Source organism: Parasteatoda tepidariorum, chromosome 5 (assembly GCF_043381705.1).
Source record: "Parasteatoda tepidariorum isolate YZ-2023 chromosome 5, CAS_Ptep_4.0, whole genome shotgun sequence".
Taxonomy (NCBI): Eukaryota; Metazoa; Arthropoda; class Arachnida; order Araneae; family Theridiidae; genus Parasteatoda; species Parasteatoda tepidariorum.
Genome location: NC_092208.1, coordinates 8167948 through 8190983, shown reverse-complemented (window position 1 = coordinate 8190983; position 23036 = coordinate 8167948). Strand labels below are relative to the sequence as shown.

General features: G+C 28.4%; 1 protein-coding gene across 1 annotated transcript in view; it reads left to right on the top strand.

Moving 5' to 3' along the window:
* Positions 1-873: 873 nt before the first annotated feature.
* The window catches only part of LOC107451097 (RAB3 GTPase activating protein subunit 1), a 191381-nt gene continuing 169218 nt past the window's right edge, over positions 874-23036 (top strand). Inside the window, exons 1-15 of the mRNA XM_016067087.3 lie at positions 874-988; positions 1097-1149; positions 2804-2879; positions 3657-3798; positions 7369-7450; positions 8978-9097; positions 9989-10154; positions 11327-11426; positions 11733-11811; positions 13428-13496; positions 14756-14829; positions 15213-15305; positions 17042-17244; positions 19563-19637; positions 22647-22819. Of these exons, the coding sequence (XP_015922573.1) occupies positions 965-988; positions 1097-1149; positions 2804-2879; positions 3657-3798; positions 7369-7450; positions 8978-9097; positions 9989-10154; positions 11327-11426; positions 11733-11811; positions 13428-13496; positions 14756-14829; positions 15213-15305; positions 17042-17244; positions 19563-19637; positions 22647-22819 (1529 nt within the window). The 5' untranslated portion in view covers positions 874-964. The remainder of the gene's footprint in view (positions 989-1096; positions 1150-2803; positions 2880-3656; positions 3799-7368; positions 7451-8977; positions 9098-9988; positions 10155-11326; positions 11427-11732; positions 11812-13427; positions 13497-14755; positions 14830-15212; positions 15306-17041; positions 17245-19562; positions 19638-22646; positions 22820-23036) is intronic.

The window sequence follows — 23036 nt, the reverse complement described above, 5'->3', positions numbered from 1 at the left end:
AATTAAAAAAACATTTGATGTTTTTTAAAAAACATCATATGATGTTAGTTTCTCGCGGGCCACTGCCCAGAAGTTGACGATTATTCTGCCTCAGATCAGGATACGGAAATCTTCCCGAATATCACACCTTTATAGAAACCATAGATTAACTTCTATTTTAGTCCCTGATAGCAACTATAGTGTAAGAAAAATTTGAGTTCTTGCAAGTATCGCGATATGGGATTTTAAAATCGCATGAATACGAATCACAATTTACGATTTTTAAACCACGTGAATACAAATCGCAACGTGCAACTTTTAAATGAGGTAAATACGGAAATTCAAACCGCGTGAATAGGAAGGGCGATACCAATATTAAATTTAGAATAGCTTGCGAAAATAAGGGGAGATTTCCGTATCCTGATCTATCGCCGAATAATCGCTAACCTGAATATAACTTCCCTGCAGCAGGTCCCGAGAAATAAAGAAAAACATCACTGAAGGGGACCAACTCGAGAGGTACAACTCGTAGGTACCTAGTCAAACATCTTCATGTTTTTTCTTAAAAAATTTGCAAATTAAAAATCTATTTGGCACCATGACGATTGTAGTTATCGCAACATATCACAATACGGAAATATTCCCGAAAATAATATTAAATTTAGAATAAATAGTTGCACTTAAATAAAGTTTATATAAATTCAAAGAAAGTACAAAAAACAATCGTTTAAACACAAGTTTCTAGTACACGAATAACTCGGATGTTTTAATGTTCTTGTTGCCATTCCGTAGTAGAAACTGTGGAATCTATGAAAGTAAGTCGGTCAACTAAGCAAACATTTTTGGATCGTAAATGACTAATGCAAGCTCAAAATCAAAGAAACATAACTTTAAACGTCACTTTGTTGTGATCACGTGATCGCAACATCACCATAATAAAGTTGCAGTTTTTGCAAGCGTTTTAGTTCCATTTTTACGTTAAGATATGCAAAGAATGTCCTCTGAAGAGGTTTCAAAATTTTTATGATTCCTTTCTCCAAAATTTTTAACATATGTTCTATATTTAATCTACTTAGAAATAAATATTATTTTCACCTTATTTTATTATTACTTTCAGGATCAAGAGGTTTTTGAAATCACAGATTTCACCACGGCTTCTGATTGGGAAAGGTACACATTTTAATAATTAGTTTTCTATACAATTAAATGCCATTTAATATAACTACCTTTTTTTAAATGTAGTTTATATTAATCTCGTTTTTCGAAGTTTAGTTTAAAACATAAAGAAATGTTAACTTTTCATATTGGAGAATAATATATTTAAGCGTCGTGTTAATTTCTTCACAAGACATTCAAAAAAGCAATAAAAGTAAAAGATATGTGTGTTGGTAAGACAGCACTTCATCAGGGGACACACTGCTTTTTAACACCCAGGAGCCTTTCTGTTGTCAGTGGAAAAACCAAAACTGACAGATTTGGTTCTTCCACTGACAACAGAAAGGCTCCTGTGTGTTGGCAGGCAGTGTGCCCCCTGATGAAGTGTAAAATGTAAAATTGCATTGTGTTTATTTTTTAATGTGTTCTTTTTATTTTAATATTTGCTCAAGTTTTAACATGGTGCGTAGGGTTTTTAAAAAGTGCTTAAAAGTACTTATTGTCAATTTTCGTTTCTTAAAAGCCCTTAAAAGAGCTTTTAAAAATTGCTTAATTTTTCCTTTTCGAAATTGATATTTTTCCTTTACCATGTCGATTTTCGCCGCGGATTATGCACAAACGTGCTTTTTGCATTGTTCTATCGAACATTTTCACAATTAATTCAACCACAATCCACTTCGGCGTACCGTCGGTCCATAGCGTATGAAAGGGCCAATCATTTTACATGTTTTATGAAATACTTGCGAGACCGCATGTGCGTCTACTGAATTGGGTTCGGTGAGATTATTGTGCTCTCATGTGCAACTCTGCTGCATTTTGCAAGAGATTCTCAATTTCAAGCTTCATTTTCCACCCTCTGATATAGAACCGAAAAATCTCTTGATGATTTTATTATGGCTAATATAATCAAGAAAAGAGTTCTTTGTCAGAAACTAGTTATTTTATCATTATCATGTGAAGTCTTCTTAAATTTCATTTGCATTTTCTTATTGTAAATAGTGCTTAAAAATATTTCTTGAGTGCTTGAAAAGTACAGTAGAGAACCGATTATCCGGAACGATCGGGACCATCGCTATTCCGGATAACTGATTTTTCCGGTTTTCTGAATCGCTACAAAAAGCCGTTTTTTTATTGTTAAACCCAAATAAAAAAATTTTTTGTGTGGAAATAATCTTAAAAAGAAGAAAAAGCGATGGAGTAATACACTAATGATTATTTCCAAAATGATAGTAAGGTAAACATATTTAAAAAAAGAAAGAAAAATCCTAAAATCTTATAAGGGAAAAAATTTTTCTTTTAAAAAATGGCGGGAAAATGTATCGAATTTTGTTCCGATTTTTTGGTTTTCCGGTTTTCTGATTTCCGGATAACGGGCTCTGTACTGTACTTAAAAGATGGTTATTTTTTGTAGAAAGATTTGGCTACGCACCCTGTTTAAACTTTAAAATAATAAGTTGAGTTGAGTTGGTGATGCTGGCAGGCTTGTTATGGCCATTGTTTCGTGACTCCTAATCTAGGAAAAAGCTTTTAAAATTTGGATGTGTCAAATGCTGCCTATGGCTTTTTATTCTACTATCAAATACTGTTCTTTTATTATTTTTTTAAAGATTTTATTTCATATTACTGTTAAAATAATTATGATCAAAACCATTATATTTCTCTATGATAGATTCATTGCAAGAATTGAAGAAGTTTTCCATGAATGGAAGTTACCTCAACGCACAAGTGCACCTCCCCTTAAAAAGGTCCTAATTTGAAAGACAATACCTAAACTGCTTTTACCATTAAAGTTTGAGTTTGTGTTTTGATATAAACTTAAATTATAGGAAATAGCCTTAGTTATACATTAATTAAAATTTGCCTATAATTTATAAATGATTGAAAGTTATTCTTAACCATTTGAATGAAACTTTTAATTATTAGCAAAAATTGTAGAAATATGTTAGTTAAAATTCATGTGTAATTTAGAAAGTATTCAACATTTTATTCTAAACTTTTTGAATAGAAAACTGGAAATTGCCTTAGACACATTAATAAAAATTTGTGTGTAATTTATCATTGATTGAAAGTTATTCTAAACCATTTGAATGAGAATTTTAGCAAATGGTAATAGCTGTAAATATATATTAATTGAAATTCATGTTGAATTTTTTTAAGATTAAAAACGTTATTTTGAACCTTTTGAATGAAAGTTTTAATTATTGGAAAAAGCTTTTGTCATAAATTAAATGAAATTCATGCATTATTTATTAAAATTTCATAATTTAAATTCATGTATAATTTATTCGAATATATTATTCAGAATCTTTTGAATTAAAGATTTTAATTATTAAAAATAGCTTTAGTCATAAATTAAATAAAACTCATGTATAATTTATCAACGATTGAAAATGTTATTTTGAACCTTATGAATAAAATTTTTAATAAGTATTAAAAATAGCTTTAGTCATAAATTGAATAAAACTCATGTATGATTTATTAAAAATTAAAAATGCTTTTCTAAACCGTTTGATATATTTCAGGGTGAGCTTTCCGAGGGAACATGGATAGAGAAACGAGAGCAGTTGATGTTTGCATCATTTCAATTTGAAGCAGTACATCATCAGTTGAAGCCATCATCTACAGATTATGATTCAACAGTTGCTCTTGAAGAAAATGATGAAAGTAATTTCGTATTCTTATTACAATTTGACGATTATTACAGTATTTGTTTTTCTTTTTTTTGTAGGATTGTGAAGTTTTATTTTTTGTAATTTTATAATAATATTATGGGATAGTCAAAAAAATCACAAAAGAGATTTGAAGAATTATTACTAAAGCAAAAATGATGGTTCGAATTGGAGCAAATGTCACTTGCATTATCATGGTGCGTAGCATTTTTAAAAAGTGCTTAAAGGTGCTTATTTTTGATTTTCGTTTTTTAAAAGCCCTGGACTTTTTAATTCGTTTTTTAAAAGGCCTTAAAACGTTGGATAGTTTATTGTCTTAAAGGTGTTTTTTTTCAATGGTTGTTTTTAAAAAGTGCTTAATTTTTCCCTTTCGAAAATGAGTTTTTTTTATTTACCATGTGGATTTTCGCTGTGTGTTATGCAAAAGCGTGGTTTTCACATTGTTCTATTCAAAGTTTTCAAGATTCATTCAAACACAATCGATTTCGGCATGCCACAGTCCGTAACGTATGATAGCGTCAATTATGTTACATGTTTCATGAAATACTTGGAAGTGACTACTGAGCTGGGTTTGGTGAGATTCTTGCTCTCTCATGTGCAACTTTGCATTTAGCAAGATTTTCTCAATTTCAGGCTTCATTTTCCACCCTCTGAATCGAACCGAAAAATCTCTTGATCTTTTTATAGTGGCTGATATAATCAAGAAAACAGTTCTTTGTCAGAAACTAGTTATTTTATTATGATTATGTAAAGTTTTTGAAAATTATTATGCATTTTGTTAATGTATATAATGCTTAAAAATGTTTTTTGAGTGCTTAAAAAGTACTTTAAAGGTGCTTATTTTTTGTTGAGATATTTGGCTATGCATTCTAATTATAAAAGATCAAGATGTTAAAATTTTTTAAGAACAAATCTGTGATAATGTCCCATTATCACAAAGTTTTCTCCCCTTTCGAAATTTTTATGTCTAATTGCTTTTACAAATTCAAATTAACTTTGAACCATCTCTTTTTTGAATGAATTTTTTTTCAACATTTTAAAGCATTATCTCTCAATTGCTTCAAAATATATAAATTTTTATCTTTATTGTCTAATTTTTAATTTCTTTGTTTATAACCCATATTTTGTTTGGTTAAACTAAACTGTGCAATTTTTTATTGTGTTAATTTCCCTTTTAATCACGAGCAATTTATTATTAATTACTGAAATATTTTATTTCCTTGACCTATACATGTATGCCTTTGGAAGTGTGTGATATGTGCAGCAAAAATCGTTGAATTATCTCATTTTATTTATTTCCTTGTTCGATATACTTATTTTTATTATTAATTAATGAATGCATTTTAATTTCAATGTATATATTTAAATTGCGTAATATGTACAGTGATGAAAAAACTTTTATGGAATTTTATTGATATTTAATTGAATAAATAAATTTTTAAACTGCCACAATAATTATATCATATAAAAAATACACATACATATATATATTTTCAATTAACTCTGAAAGTNTATATATATATGTATATATAGTGAAACCTCCAGGAAAGACCACCTATGTAGCGATCACCTCTATTTACACCACTTTTATGAGGCACAGAATTTTTTCCATAAATTTCATATTGAAGAAAACCTTTAAGCGCGACAATCAAAACGTCTACCAGTGATTGAGCACCAAATGTGGAAAATGTCCAATAAGTAAACATGAAAAAATCTTAACTAAAATAAATAGATTCAAATGTATTGAAAATATTTGTAAATGGCATTTATTTGGAGAGCTCTTTTTAACGATCTCTGAAAAAAATTCACGACCTCATGTTTCATTCAGTGTACGCAAAAGCCGATGCTATCAATGATTAACTTTTAGAGTTAAAAGTTAAATAAGAAAAAAAAAAAACGTTATTTAAAAAAAAATAAGCATCTCAAATTTACAAACCTCTTCTCACCTTTTAAAGCTAACTAATTTTTATGATATAAAATTTAATGCCAACTTAAACATAAAACACAATTGTTTTTTTTTTTAAATTTAAAATAACTTTATCATTCATAACTGGTAAATTTGTTTTTGCACTTAATTATATCAGTTGAGATCATTTTTATAAATGCTAAATTTTATTCATCGATCCGTCTTTTCATAACGCAAACAGAAGTTGCATTTTCTCACCAAGAAAATAACACTGACTAAAATTAAAATAGTTTGCGAAAAATCTTGAACCTTCGATAACATTTTTTAAGTCACTGGAGGTAACCTCTAAGAACGACCAACCTCCATAAACGACCATTTTCCTGTTGCCAAAAAAAGCTTCTTAAGCTAAACAGGAACAGGTTGAGGAAGATCATTGGTCTTCTCACTGGACACTGCAATCTCAGGAGACACCTATGCATTATGGGTGTTGCAACTGATCCTCTTTCTCGTGGTTGTCCTCTTGAGGAGGAGACTTCACGACATATATTTCGTGATTGTGAGGTCTATTCTACTCAAAAATTTGAGCATTTAAGACAACATTGCATTAAGGCCTGGGAATGCAAGGTATTCCTATCAGGTGTTTGCTGATTTTCGTTCCAGCAGTAAAGCTTTCTTGTTAATCATGATTTAGGATTTGGGTGCAATAAACCTCTGGTCGATGTGCCCTGCTCTTTGGAGTTGCCCAACCTCTAAGTATAAGTGGCACAGAGAGTGGTCTTTCCCGATAGGTTTCACTGTATTTATACTTTTTCTCCTTTAAATTTTTACAAAACTTTATTAATTTTTTTAAATGAAATGTTTGTCTTCCAAAAAAATTTTTTTTGCATTTATACAAAATTTTTTTAAAAATTGTTTTCAAAATCAATAAAAAATATTTGTGGATTTCATTGAAATTTTTTTTTTTTAAGGTTTTATAACACTCTAATGCTTACAATAATTTTAATCCATTATTTTTCCAAACATTGTAAGGATTGTAATCAAACTTTCAATATTTTTTTCGCAGTTTAACTTGTTTGGCTACTTAAATACATTGTATTTGATTCAAGGAGCGGATCTTCTGACCCTGCAAATCTCTCTGGAAATAACCAATAGATTCAGGAGGATTTTATTTTAAGACTTTTAATATGTTTATTATTCCGGTCATATCAATACAATCTTCTTAATCGACTCAGCGAAAAGGAATCGACCTAGAAATAAAATTCATGAAAATTGAATAAATTAAAATAGAATTAAAAGTATTTTTTTAAATGTTTTTATCTGACTGCATACAATCTTTGTGTGTGTATATGTTGTTTTGCCTGTAAACAAAATATCGTAAGTCGTTCAGTGTTTGATGATTTGACACGAGTCTTTAACTTTAGATAAGATAAATCTGAAAAATAATAGTCAAAATCGATTGCAAATGTTTAATCCTTTTTGCTGAGCCTTTTTTTAAGACTGCAGATTTAATTTGTGTACCAAGTTTTCACATAAAACAAATTATGAGCATTTATTATTCTTCTCATATAAAACTTTGTCATAGACTTTTATATCTACACGTTCTTTCTCTCAAATCATATGATGATGATTACAATGCATTTAATCATTTTATAATTTTAGGTGAACCTCTACCTTTCTGTTTGGCAGATATGATGTCCAAAGAAAATGACTTTCCTCCCAAAGCGCATTGTTTAGTACGATGGTTAGTATATTTTATTTTTTATTTTATAACCGTCGTTGAACCGCCGACCCAATTTTGGGTTTACGACTACTAACGTTCTACTCCGTAGCCTTGTAATTTTGAACCAATGCAGAAGACAAGGAAACTCCTGGACCAGTACCGAAGAGGTATGATTTGTTATGGGAACATGGAGGACTTTGTGTCGTGACAGATTTAACGTGCATCAGTCACCATTTACTACACGATGAATCTTCGGTCGGCGGTGATCAAACCCACAATCTCATCGAGATTGTCTCAGTGCCCTACAAACCAGGATGTCCTGTCCCATCTTTATTTGGTGGACGAACTTTTATAGCTTTTCAGGATTTTTTTCTTCTAGCATTTATAATGAAATTTCGAAATTTCCTCTGTCCATTTTGTTCACCAAACGCCAATTATTATGCAATCATTTTTAGTTATTAGTTATTTATATTTATCTCATTGTTTATAATGCAACAATATTTCACTTTATTGCTAATGTACAAGTTGACCCCCTGACTCTCGTGAAATTTTAGGAGTTTGAAATGTTAACTTATGCACTGTAAACAGCCTCGTAGCAGAATTACGGTGACATTGTCAAAGAAAGTTCTTGCAGAAAGATTTTCTTAAAATTTTTTGTAGTTTTGTTTTGGAATGATTTTGTAAATCCATAGTGTTACGATTATATTTTCGACTGTTATTGATATTGATTTTCGTGTAGTTTTTGAAATCCGATGTTCTTAATGTGATGTTTATTGCAAAAACCGAATCTCGAAATGAAACACGCATTTGAGAATTCCCTTATTAAAGAGTTTGGTTCGTGTAATTTTGTCGTCAATCTTTTTTCAGTAGTTATTGCAACGGATTTTGCGATTTTCAATTAGTTTTTTTAATGTGATGATTTGCAAAATGCCCAAAAATGAAATAGTTAGGACATTTTTTTCCTTCAAAGAATATCGCATAGTTTTAGAATATTGCATATTCCATTAAAAAAATTTGAATACAGCTTATTTTATCAATATATGTTTTTTGTTTGTAAACACTACACTTTTGTTACTTTAAATTTTTGCAACATATATATTTGCTATTATTAAAAGTATTTTGCAGAAAGATATTAGTGCTAGAGAGGTTTGTCGCAGATTGAAAATTCTTCTACAGGGGTAAATGTTAAATGTTTTGTTATTGCTTCAAAATATTATGTGTGGTAATTACCTGATACACTTATATACACGTTAGATGTATGAGACTTATACATACCGTCTGATGTTATAGTGCTGTTTTCTGTTAAATTTTAAAATTTTCAGTCAATTATTAAATTATTTATTAATTTTGTCTTTCTATGGCTGATAGTTGTGTATTGATGCTTTTTATATTAAATTCTTCTATTAAACAACAATTTGAATGTTAGAATTTTTTTTGATAATCTATGAAAGATCCACTTCAGTTAAATTTTTGTTTTAAAATTAAGTGTTATTTATTTTTTAAATTTGTTTTAAAAATTAATTTTATGTGCAACTTATACTTATTCAGGTATGGACTAAGAGAGTTTATTGTCATTCATCCGGCTAAGACAAATGACGCCATAATGACTGAGGATCGTACAAAAATGCTCTTGAGCTCTGTTTATATTGCTGTAAATAATACTAGTTGGTAAGTAGTTTTCCTTTCAATAGTGTTTAAAAAACAACAACAACTAGGAAACTATTTTGAATTTTAAGGTGAATGTCAGAATAAAATTTTAAATAGTGTAGGAAATAAAACTATTATTTTATGTAGCTTTATTTTTTTAAAAACAATATGGAAATTAAATGAGACTTTTAAGCTATAAATCTTTTTTAGGGAGGTTCACTATCATTTACTTTGTTAGCAGAATTGATGGCTTGTTATTCATGTATTTTAATGCCATTTATAAGTTTTTAATTTTTGTTTTACTTAAATACAAATTTGTTTCTACATGTGTGAAGATAATACTATAAGCAATGTTGTAAACTAATAGTTGTAAACTAAACAAAGTGGAAACTAAACAATGTTATAAACTAATAAGTTCTGTTTATATTGCTGTAAATAATACTAGTTGGTAAGTAGTTTTCCTTTCAATAGTGTTATCAGAATAAAAAGAAAACTAGGGAGCAATTGTGATTTTAGGGTGAGTGTCTGAATGAAATTGTAAATAATGTAGGAAGTTAAATTGTTATTTTACATAATTTTCTTATAAACAATATGGAAATCAAATGGCACTTTTAAGCTATTAATCTTTTTATAGAGAGGTTCACTATTATTTGTTAGCAGAGTTTATGGCTTGTTATCGATGTATTTCATGTCATTTATAAGTTTTTAATTTTAGTCTAACTTAAATAAAGATTTGTTTCTACATATTTAAAAATTGTACCAAAGGATAAGTTTTAAACTATAAAAATTATTCTTTTCCAATTTTTCTATTTAAAGTATTTATTTATTTTATTAATATATGAATATTTTTTAATATCCAATAGTTGATCATCTTTATTGGGCTATCTATCTATTTTTATTTTCTAATTTCAGCCAAATTCCTGTGTTTGTGCAACTTCAGCAAATGAGGCAAAAATACTTTCTCGGCGTCTGTGAAGGAGGAGGTGTTCGAACAAGCTTTGATATGGTCCACCTGCATCGTGCTTTTAATCAGTACAGTCACCTTTCAGGGTTGCTATCTCTTTTCAAGTCAAAATTGGTATGCTATTTCAGGAATAATAGTGCTAGTATTGTTAAATGCATGTTTTTTTTTTATTAAATTCAAGTTGAAATTCAACTATGAACAATGATTTTTTATGGATTTTTAAATTTAGGTACAATTTTTAGCCCCGAATTTTAAAATAGCAAAATTCTTTTTGAATATATGGGGAAAAATATGTTGAAATTTACTGGTCATAAGGATTTTTATTTGTAGTGACAATTCTTGCTTTACCATATTTTTGTGTTAATTTTTTAATATAATTTTAAATTTTTACAAAATAGGGGTACCTCTTAAGAAAACCTAGACTGACCCTTGAGAGTTACAGCATGAGCAAAAGTTGTAACTTATTATATTTTAGAAAATTATAAAAGTGGTGACAATATGTGAAATTTTTTGTATTGACAACAGAATATATTTTACAAATACAGTCGGACCTCTATTTAGCGAAGTTGCTAAATCCCGATAATAAGTTCGTTCTATGGAAAATTTTTTAAATGGAATATCACCTTTTGAAATACTTAAACAACACAAAACAAGTTTTAAATTTTTAAACACTAAACATAATTAAAATAGCAATGGATACACTTTTATGTTGTAAACTAGTATCTACTATTTATTTTATAAATCTTAACAATTAAAAAAAAATCTGCATGGAAAGCAAGAATAGAGCAAAACATTATCCAGTGTTACACTATCATGCTACATACATTTTCAACTAAAAAAAGCTAAATTTATGTATAAAATTATAGCTGCTTTTATTATAAAAGTAATTTTAAACATACATTACCACATGCATTCTTAAGTTTAATTGCTTCTGATAAAATCCGTTCATTTTGTGTGAGTTTTTCGTTTGAAATGCTAACAAAAAGGGAAAGGGATTTTACTGCTTTCTCTAAAAGTTAAGTTTCCTCGAATATTCTCCCATAAAAGGCATGACCAAGTTTGAAATGTTCTGAAAAATTTTGGGAAATAGGGTAAGTGGATCTCAAGGAAAAGTTCGCTAAATAGAAAATACATTTCGCTATTTGGAAGTTGTTTTGCAAACAATTTTCCAAAAGGATCTTGGTTCCTGGAAAAAAATCGCAAAATAGTGAAATTTGCAAAATGGAAATTCGTTAAATATAGGTATGACTGTATCACATATACTATTATTTATATTTTTGTTATAGGCTTCTTCAAGTTTCGATGTTCCTCCAGTATCAGTATCAATCCGGTTTACTTATATACTGCAAGACTGGTCCCCATGTAGTTGGCCTCAACCGCCACCAGGTAAATTTATTGATTAATTTTTGTTGTTGATAATTTTATATTAAATTTTTCAACAACCCAGTTTTGTAACCCTCTCTACTTAAGATCTATGAGTAATAGCTCACCTGGGTAGTAAAGGCAACTGCTGCACTATGCTGCTACTTTACCATATCACCAAATTGTTTATCTCAATATTGCAGAGCCTTAACCATGAACCCCATGACCGAAAAAAAAAAATGGTTATTGCAGGAATGTTTTTTTTTTTTTTGGAAAAACCATAACTGAAATAAATTAATTTATCTCTCATTTTTTTCTTTTTAATTTTAGAAATTGATGAGCTAGGTGAAGATATAACACCAACTGATATTGGTAGACTTCCTAGTGGAGCAATAGAAGATCCAATTTTGTAAGTATTTATACACTTATCATGAGATCCTGATGATAACTTTTGTTATTTTTTTATAACTCAAAGGGTTAAAAAGTGGTTTACATATTAGGTCATTATTAAAAAAAGTGGTTTTCATTGATATTTTATTTTATAACCATGGTTGAACAGTGATCCAATTTTTGGGTTTACGACAACTAATGTTCAACTCCGTAGTTTTGTAATTTTGAACCAAATTTAGAAGAAAAAGCAACTCCTGGATCAAGTATTGGTAGAAATTTGCCTTGGTGGAGGACTTTTTGATGGAACTAACCCACATTTGCATTATATGGAGAGGAAAACCACAAAAATTTCCCATGGTTAGCCTGACGGCAAGGTGAATCTAACCCATGATCCGTCTTCTACCACTGAGGATATTATTACGTCAGCACTGTGGTCTGTGCAAGCCAGTTGCAGAATTCGTATCGACCAGCCTTCGCCGTGATTGAACCTGGCTCACCTCATTGAAAGGCGAATGCTCTATCCCCTGAGCCATTAGGGCTCTCTCATTAATATTAAAGAAATTATGTTTTATTTAAAATCTTAGTTTCAGGAATTAATTTAGAAAGAGAAAACTCATTAAAGTCTTTTTTGGCTTGGCGCCAGATTAATTATATTAAAGTAGGAACATTTATTGTAGCATTTTATTGTTATGGTTAATAAATATAATGATGAATGTAATGGGAGCAAGTATAAGTAAACAACACAAGCAGCTGTTGCTACGATAAGAGCTTGAACAAGAACACATTAATTTAGAATAGCTGCTTACCTAGGCATTCACAATAGTGCAAACATCATATTTAAGTTAGAGGAGAGAATGAGCATAGAATTCCAACAATACATTTTTTTAATTACTGCTAACGTCTTAAAAGGAGCAGAATTTATACTGAAATTATTAAAGCGAAATCTATGTGCCAATAAAATACCAAAACAAATTAAAGAAATGCTTAGTATATTTTATTAATCCCAATACTAAAATATGATTATTAAAAAATATTTTTTAATGATTAGTGTGATTGTTACTTTTGAATAAAATATAAAGTTTTTATTTCTTCTAATTATCTTTTTTAATACATAAGGCAGATTAACAATTCTTGGAAAATATCTGCCCCTTTTTGGGCAAGGGGGATAAAGTTCACCTTTTCATTAAGATTTTGCTGAAGATAAATAATAATTAATAATAATAATACTAAACCAATAATAGTAAATTATTAATAAAAATCAATAATAATAATCAAGAATAATAATCAAGAATAATAAGTCAATAATAATAAATTAATAATAATAAATTAATAATAAAAATACATTAATTTTTAAACTGCAGGCATTGGAAAAATTGATTTTTTAGATTATTCTTGGTTCAAAACATTAATAGTAGAGGTTAGATCAGTTAGTAAACAATCAATAATCAATTGTTTATTATCAATTATTACATTGCTAATTAACTATTATTTTAATATCATAAAAGTAGATCTTGGTGAGAAAAGCATCTCCTCAATAAAACACAATTCACTCTAAGTTTCATGATTATTTATCTTTTATAAAATATTTTACTTCACTGACAATTTTTAACATATTTTTCTTAAATTTATTCTTAGAGAATTTCATTTGTCAGTGACATGGCCTCATTTATTTGAAGATGCAATAGTGGATAATGATGTGCATTCGTAAGTATTACATATCTCAATATTTTCTCATTAATATTAATCGGTTTCATTATTATTTCAAACTTTTTTTTCCTATTTTTTCAAATTTTATTTTAAATATGAAAATCTGCAAAGCAAATAGTTTAGCTGCTACTGATTTTTTTCTTGGATATTGTAGTTTTGTTTATGTTCATACTTTTAAACTCTTTCACTTATAATCTGCTGCATTTTTGGCTTTAAATCTAGGTTTAATTTATCAGTTGTAAAATATTTTAAGCCATGTGTTTGCTGAGGTGGCGTTCCTGATCTAAAATGCTGGTTTTGTATTAAATCTCTAAAAATTTTTTAGATTATTTTTCTTATAAACAGAATAATGATTTAGTGATCTAATTCAATTTTTAAGCTGTCAACCGCTTACAACAAGACATCAATTTAATTTACCTGAATCATTGTTTTTTTTTTTACAAGATGATTAATTTTTAATGAAGATATTTACTTTTTAATTTGCCATATCTGTAATTTTTAGGAGATGTAATTTTGATAATTTTATAAAAAGCCTAGCATTATTTTAGATCAGCTGAAAAATAACAAAATTTTTTACAATTAGTTTTAATTATAATTATTTTTAATAGTGTATTAATAATTTAATTAATTATATTACTTGTATTATTAATATAATTAATTATATCTGCAATAAATAAATATTATTTATTCATTATAACTATAATTATATTACTTACTATAAAAATTTATTATAGATATTATGCATAAATAATAATTATTCATTATAGTTATAATGAATCAATAATAATACCAATTTATCTTTATAATAAATTTTTACTAAAATGTAAGTATTGAGTCCATTGTTTCATTTCATATGAAAATTCATATGAATGAAAATTTTTAATTCATATGAATTATCTTTTCAAATAAACACTGCTTTATTTTATTTAAATGTATATAAAAATACTAAAAAGGATGCACACTGGGGAATCAGAACTACTTTTAAATTAATCAGAATGCAGGACTTTTTTATGACCTAGGATGAGATCAACCTTTAATATCTTATGGACTAAGAGCTTTTATCATAAACTAAGTAATAAAAAATCTGTATATTTAAAATGTCATATATTCTTAATTGTAATAGTTAAAAATAAATTACCAAATATGTTTGTTGTATATAAGTAAAAAAAAAATATTTTTATTAATATGCTTTTCTTATAAAGTTAGGTATTTCATTGATTACAACTGATTATTTTATGTATTTCTTTATTATTAAGGGACTTGAATCCAGTTTTGTCACCTAAGTGGTCTATGCGAATGCGAACAGCTGAAAAGCCTAGCTGCTCTATGGGTAAGACAACATTTTTGTACTGAAATGTTTACTAATGTTAAAAGTGAATAGATATAGTAATTATAAAATGCAGGAATTTCAATCACAACTTCACACTTTATGCTATTATTAACGGATTAATAGGTTTTACTAATGAATACAGAATTACAATAAATCTTTGAAAAAGTATAGAAATGCTTTTTTTTCTCTTTTTTTTTAAAATTTTTTTATTTATTTTGTTCTTTAGTACAATATATGACAAACTTTTATTTTTTGTGCAAATGAACTTATTTCTTTCTTTGACAATGAATCAGACGAAATTATATATATATATATATATTACTTGAATTAACTAGTTTTTTATGCTCTTATTGTTTTATATTCACACTTTTTAACATTTGCAGCTGAGTATTTAAAAGAATTTGTGTCACTTTCTTTGGGATATTATTCTGAAAATCAACTTTTGGGAAATGTTCCTCCTGATGAAGATGAAACAGGTAAGGTTTGTGGTTGATTATTTATTTATTTTAATACTTGTATGAAGGGGCCTTAATTTATGAAATGAAAACCATTTTACACTCTCAAACAAAAAATATAATAATAGCAGTTTATTAAATAAATGAATAGTTCTTATTATTAATCAGTTATTACATTATGTAGTGTTAGCAAAAAGAAGAGTTATTGCCCTAAATGAATTTTGTATTAATGATGGAATTTTCACATACTAAAACCTAATCTTAATGGTTCAAATGGTTAATCTCCAATACGCAAATTAATTAGTGCCAACTATCAACTAAGTTACAGAATCAAACATTAAAACATGTTTCTCTGAATGAAAATTTTTTTTTGGCGGATTCTGATTTTTGAGCATTAAAATATAGAGGTAGTAATAAACAATAAGGTATGGTGCCATTGGTTAAGTCAGGAGAGGAGTCAAATGTTACAAATTTGGATTTTTAGAAATTTTATTGCGGGAAAACTATGTGATCGATTTGGCTGAAATTTTGTATTTTCTTATTTTAATTAGATAGTTTAAAATAATATAAACACTTGAATATCTTACAAGTAATTTTTTTTTGCTATCAATTATCATCAAAATAATAAAAATTATAAATAATCATTAAATTTTTTTCCATGTATTTTTCTTTGGACAAACAAATTCTGTAATTATGTGCAAGTTTATTTTATAGCGTATTTTTAATTTTCTTAAAAAGTTTTTAAGATATAGCAAAGTACTTAAAAGTGGAATCAATATTAAAAAGTTCCAACTTTCAACTGCTTTCCTTTAGATCCATATAGTAGAACAGATTTAACATTAGTATTGAAAATTCTAATTTTTGTTGAATTTGTTTTTCCAGAGTTTATCGAGAATATCATAACTAATTCGGGCTTGTTTAATCTATTTAATATATCTTCATCAGTTACTCTTTTGTTGTTAATTATACTTCCAAGAAACTTAAAACTGCTTATTTACTCTAGATTGTTGTTTTCTAAGATTATATCATTAATTTGCTTAGGATTAATTTTCAAAATTTTAGTTTTATTTTGGTTTATAATATGCCTATTTTCTTTGCCTCTACATTTAAAATGTTTGCGTTTGTTTGCATGTCTGGATGCATGTTTGTTTGCATGTATGGTGTTGGTTATTGAACATAAGGTGTCTGCAAAATCAAGATCAGAAAGATATTAAAGAAAGGTTCCTTCTTATACCTCTTTTATTCTCTGATACTAAAAAATTTCCGAAACTTTAAAAAAAAAAAAAAAAAAGAAACTGTGAAATACTATTTTTCCACTTTGATTATTCATATGAATTGTCATTTCACAATGCTTGGATATTTTTATGACCCCAAACAGAATAGTGTTGTAGTTACTTTTTAAAATAAAATTGTAAAAGATTTTTAAAAAAAATTGTGGCTTTTCTTCATTGTAATTTTTTGCTTCCTTTTCATATAACACTATATATAGATAAACGAATATTTTGTATAGTACTGCACTATACATAGATGAACGAAATTTAATCTCATAGTTATGAATAATTATTTAGAACACTCTACAGTTATGAAACTAGCACATTATTTTCTAAAAAAAGTTTTTTTTTTTTTGATGAAGAACTTTTCCAGAATAGCTTTTATTCTCATTAACTTGATACCGTTATTATTATACAATACCATTATTACATGATATCACTATTGCATATGTTATGTATGGCATATTTATTCATTTCTCATTGCAGGAGGTCAAAATATTACTCAAGCTTTAGATAAACTTGCCCATCCCAATCATCCTGTTCCTTTACCGAGCCTCTCCGCTATCCTTCCCCAACCGAGGTTAAGACGACAGTCTGAGTATCACGAAAATACACTGATAAGTGAAGAAGTTCTTATCAAAATATTGCAGTACATTTTTCCTGATTCAGCTCCTACACCTGCAGAACCGGTGAGCTTTATACTGACTATTTTTTGTATATTTTCACTTTACGGCCAGGATAGCCTGGTTGGCATGGCACTGGGCTCCCGTTTGTGAGAATGGGAGTTCGAATCCAGTCAGCCGAAGACTTCCCATGTAGTAAATGGTGACTGATGCACGTTAAGTCTGTCAAGTCATGAAGTCCTCCATGTCCCTATAACAAATTATATCTCCGTAGGTAATGAGTTGGATATTGAGCGTTCTCTGGTTCAAGTAAAAAATTACAATCTGCGGATGCATGAATGGGTCCGCTCTATAAACGGGTTTGACGTATGGATGTGCAGAAGTCTAATTTTTGGCCATAGATGGCGCCACTGGAAAACAAGAATGGCATCCTTTGCCTTAATGGCAAGGACAACAAAAAGTTTTTTTCTATGCACAGGTTTCGAATTATTAATTATTTTAATTATTTTATTAATTATTTTCGAATTATTAATTAGTTCGAATTATTAATTATTGTAATTTTTTTTTTTAAAATGAGAAATTTTAGTGAAAATTCACGTCTATACAAATTCGATATATTCTCAGAAATATATGCATGGTACTGTTATTTTTAGTTTTGTTCAAATTTGAAGTGATCTGTTTTTTATTTGTTTTTTATCATTAATTATTTGTTTTCATCTAATTTAAAAGAGTTTTTTGTAAATCCTTTTTAACTTTTGATTGATCCTGAAGTGGTTTTGCGGATATCTATTTGAACACTTTCTTTTTTCCGCTTGATTCTCATGTTGAAAAGTGGAGTTTCAAAATTGTTTTTTTTCAACCTCTTTCAGATTACCTTAAATTCTAATAACTCGGCTCAGGTGTACTAAGGCTAAGATTATGTTTTCAAAAATTAAAAAAAAATTTTTTTTTTGAATTTTAAAAGCCTAAAAATTTATTCATATTTTAGATTATTTAGAGCCGGTTAATGTTAATAGATCCTTGAAACTTAAGAGTTTTAAAATGAGTTATTTTCTTCTCAGAATGCTGTTGAAATTTTTTCGAAAGGAAATGCTTTTAGTTAATTTTGCTGCGGCTTTTTTTAATAACATATATTTTTTTAATTTGCTTCATGCAACAAAGTGTTTTAAAAATTTTTTATTTATGATTTCTTTTTATTTATTTATTTTACCTTATAACTGTCTTGCTGAGTTTTAGCTTAAAATTTTTTTTCTAACCTAATATGATTTTTCTGACTATAATTGTAAATTTTACATTTCTTCATGTTTTGAAATTGTTGTACTAATTTATGTGTTACCTGTAAGTATTGAGAAGAGTCATTGTATTCTTAGTATGATTTAAGTACTTTTAAGTATCTATTTTGTTTTATAACTGTCATTGAACAGCCAACCCAAGTTCGGGTTTATGACTACTAATGTCCAACTCCGTACTCTTGTAATTTTGAACCTAAACCAGAAGACAAGGGAACTCCTGAATCAGTGGCAGATCCAGCGGAGGGTCCCCCCCCCAAAAAAAAAATTTAAAGAATTTTTTTATATTTTTTTTATAGTTTATGAAAGAAATAAAATATTTCAAAAATTATTCAAGGAGGCATATACACCTAGGTAGGCCGGACAAATCGATTCCCCCCCCCATCTAATTATGTTCTTCACGGTTTCTAGACTTGTAAGCAGGACTTGAAGTGCCCAACGATCTTTCCAAGATTATTAATGCCTGTGACATCGATTTGTACCAATCAATCAATATGTTGTTTAGAATTTGAATAACTCTGCCAGTTAGTGCAGCAACAGCAGAACGTTCCTCATCAACTCTTCGACGCCTCAAAACTTGGCTTAGAGCAACTCAAAATCAAGAACGATTAAATGGACTCGCATTACTAAACATTCATCGAGAAATTGATTTGGATGTTGAAAAAATCATTGACAGATTTGCCAAAGTTTCTTAAAAATGCATTACATTTGTTATTTAAAGATGATTTTGAATACTTGAATTATTTATGTTCCACTGTTCATTATGTTTTTGATAGAACTAACCCACATTTGCGATAAATGGAGAGGGAAACCACGAGAACCTCCAGCGGTTTGCTTGGTAGCAAAGGGACTCTAACCCATGATCCATCTACCACTAGGGATATTTTATGTCAGCACTGTGGTCGGTACGAGCCGGGTGCGAAATTCAAATCAACCAGCTATCGCTGGGATCGAATCTGGGTCACCTCATTGGGAGGCGAGCGCTCCACCCCTTGAGCCTCTTTAAAGTTTATATTGACAAAAAGATAATTTTATCTTTAAATTAAGATGTTCTTTTTGGTTTCAGTTTAATATAATTATTTATTTTTCACTTAGGATTGTGATGAATGGAAAGACTCTGTGAATTTTATGAGTGACCTTCATGCTAATTCTGCATTTTCTAAAATTCAAGTACGTTTATATTTTATAATGCAGTTGCATTTTTCAGATTGTGATTATATGTAATAATATTTAGTTTGTAGTATCAATTTCTTTTAAATGGAACGATGTATAAAAATCATTTATATCATTTAAGATGCATATTTATTCTTTTTTGCTACATGTTGCGAGCGTTTTTAAAAAGTGCTTAAAGGCGCTTAATTTTGATTTTCAATTTTTAAAAGCCCTTAATAGTGCTTTTTACATGGGAAGTTTTTAAAAAGTGCTTAATTTTCCCTTTTTGAAAATGAGAATTTTTTTTCTTCCCCGTGTCGATTTTTGCTGCGCATTATGCAAAAGCGTGATTTTATCATTGTTCTATTCAACATTTTCACAATTCAGTCAACCACAATCCATTTCGGCGTACCGTCAGTTCGTAGCGCATAAAAGCGCCAATCATATTACATGTTTGATGAAATACTTGCGGGTTTGCATGTGCGTATACTGAGTTTGGTTCGGTGAGATTCTTGCTCTCTCATGTGCAACTCTGCTGCATTTTTCAAGATATTCTTAGTTTCAGGCTTCATTTTCCACCCTCTGGAATCGAACCGAAAAATCTCTCGATCTTTTTATGTTGGCTAATAAATTCAAGAAAAGAGTTCTTTGTCAGAAACTAGTTATTTTATCATGATCATGTAAAACCATTTTGCATTTTGTTAATGCATATAGTGCTTAGAAATATTTTTTGAGTGATTAAAAAGTACTTTAAAGAGGTGATTATTTTTGGTAAGAAATTTGACTTCGCACCCTACCCTAAATTCTTTATAAACTTAATAAAAATTTAAAATTTTGCTCTTTAAAACATGAAAAAGTAAACATGCAAAAAAAATTCAACAATAATAAATAATAATTATCCGAAAAAATTTTGAAGTACTTCTGTGGAAAATTTTTTTAATGGTTAATCATGGTAAAATAATATTTTTTCTAAAGAAATATAAAGTATGAAACTATGAAATTTTTTTTTTCATAGTTGATCTTATTATATAATAGAGATTCAAATAAGTAAAAATTAGCCAGAGTTTTAATAATATATGAAAATACAGAAAAATACATATTTTTTTTTAATAAAACAGAATTTGAGTTTTTGAGTAACTTTGCATGTACTGAAAAACTATTAATCTTTTTTTCTAATATTTATTTTCTTACTTAGCTTAGTATTATGGAGCAATTGTTCCTTGTTTTTGTACTTAATTATTTCTTGTAAAATAGTTTAAATCCCTATTCGCAATTTGCACTACTGCAGTTGTCTAAAAAATGCTAATTTTTCATGTAAATTTGTTAACTGCATACTGCTTAATAAAATGAACTAAATTTATTAGTTGTATCTACACAATTAAACAATAACATAAATCTGTGAATTCTAAGTGCATTAACTATTAGAATAAACTAGTCTTCTAGCAGATGTGTCACTCTTTTGAGTGAGTAATGAATTTCTGCCTTATGAAAAAAGGTTTTTTTCTCAATGCTTTTACTTTTGTTTAAAATAGTTCATAGTTTTCACTAACAGTCTTCATTATCTTAAAAGGTAAAGTAACGTTGTACTGCACTTTATTTTTAGATCGTAGAGAATTATTTTAGTGCTTATTATTTTGATAAGTTTCGAAGACAATCATTAAAGTGTGGGGAAATTCACCAATTTCTTATGGTGTTAGCTTTAATACACTGTAAATCTTAATTGTTTTTGAATAAGTGTAGTGTTGCCTTTTCTTTTTCTTTTTTTTTTTTTAAAAAAAGTTCGAGAAATATGCTAAACAAAAAGGGAAATTTTCAAACCTGTTAGTTGCACTTTTTTTTAAGAAGCTATTTGTTTCCCCTTCTTAAAAATTATCTAGTATATATTTATATTTAAAATGTTCTGATTACAAATTATACCAAAAAATGTACTGATATTTTTTATGGAAAATATTTTCCTGTTTTTTTTATTTATTTTGAAACACTACGAAGCTTGCATTAACACCATATCGTGCTATCTTTTTTGCTTGATAGCATCTCTCCAGTACCTTTGAGGTCATTCCAGCTTTTATTTACCAAATAAAATCATGTGATTTGTCTTCTTGAGTTTATAACCAATCACTAATTTTTCTTGACAGGCAACACAATATGCCTGAAATTTACCTTAAACCCAGCTAATGATTTAATTAAGGACAGTGCTTCTTACTATTGAACCCTGATGATCAAGCTTCTTTTGACTGAACTCTAACGTTATAGATAAAATTCATTAATAGCTGTGAATATACTGAAGGAAAAAAAAAGCAAATTAATTTGACTTTATATAACTTGATGAACCTATTTTATTGTTATATAAATAACAGTTTCAGAATTAGCTGAAATATCAGGCTGCTGAATTCACAGGTCTTGAGAATTAAATAGAACTAATGAATAAGTGTCTAATGTCTAATTGAATGTAAAATGCTCATACATTGTGCGAACGTTTATCTGAGAAGCATAATTTTTTATTCTTCAATGTTGTTATTTTCAATTGAAAAGTTTGATAAGAATTTGAATCAGTCAATCCATTTCCTTTTTTGTAATTTACTTAATATATTTTTATTGGAAAATATACATGCATGCATTTTAAATTTTGTTACATTTTTCCATTGGCTTTTACATTAACAATTCTGTAAAATTAACTGAAATATAAAAATTATTGACTACTTTTGGATACAAATATAGCTTCAGCAATGTTCTCTCTAAGTGTTTTTGGAAGGGCACTCCACCCTGCCTTACCTTTGATCCCTGTAAATGCACCCTCTTTGTCCTTTTTTTTTAAAAAAAAAACCCCACCCAACCCCCTAAAAACACTGCCTTTTTATTCATATTCCATTTTTAAAAAAATTAACTCTACTGTTTAAATAATTATTTCCTGCTGGTAAAATTATCTGTGTTTATAGGTTTAATTCTGATTGCTATTATAAATATTTACTTTGTTAGGGTTATTTCAGTAGTGTTTTCTTTCAATCAAAATTTTTGTTTTCTTTGTAGGAACATATGCGTTCCTTCAAAAGTGCACCTGTCGATAGCCTTACGTGGCGTTTAGCTCTTGCAATGTGTCAGGTGAATCATAGCTATGGAGGTCTGCCAGCAGTGGCCCAGCTCTGGCAAGACTTTTTACTTGAGATGAGACATCGATGGGAAAATAACTATACTCTGCCATGGTATGTACTGTTATATAACATACGTTCTCTTTCTTTACTGTAACATTTCATGCAAATAATGTGGGAAAATAACTATACTCTGCCTGTTACATAAAATACGTTCTCTTTCTGTAACATTTAATATAAAAAAAAATTAAGGTGAGTAAAAGTTTGTTAAAATATGAGACTTTCTATTTTTATAATAAAATGATCAATGGACCTAAAACAAGTTAATATA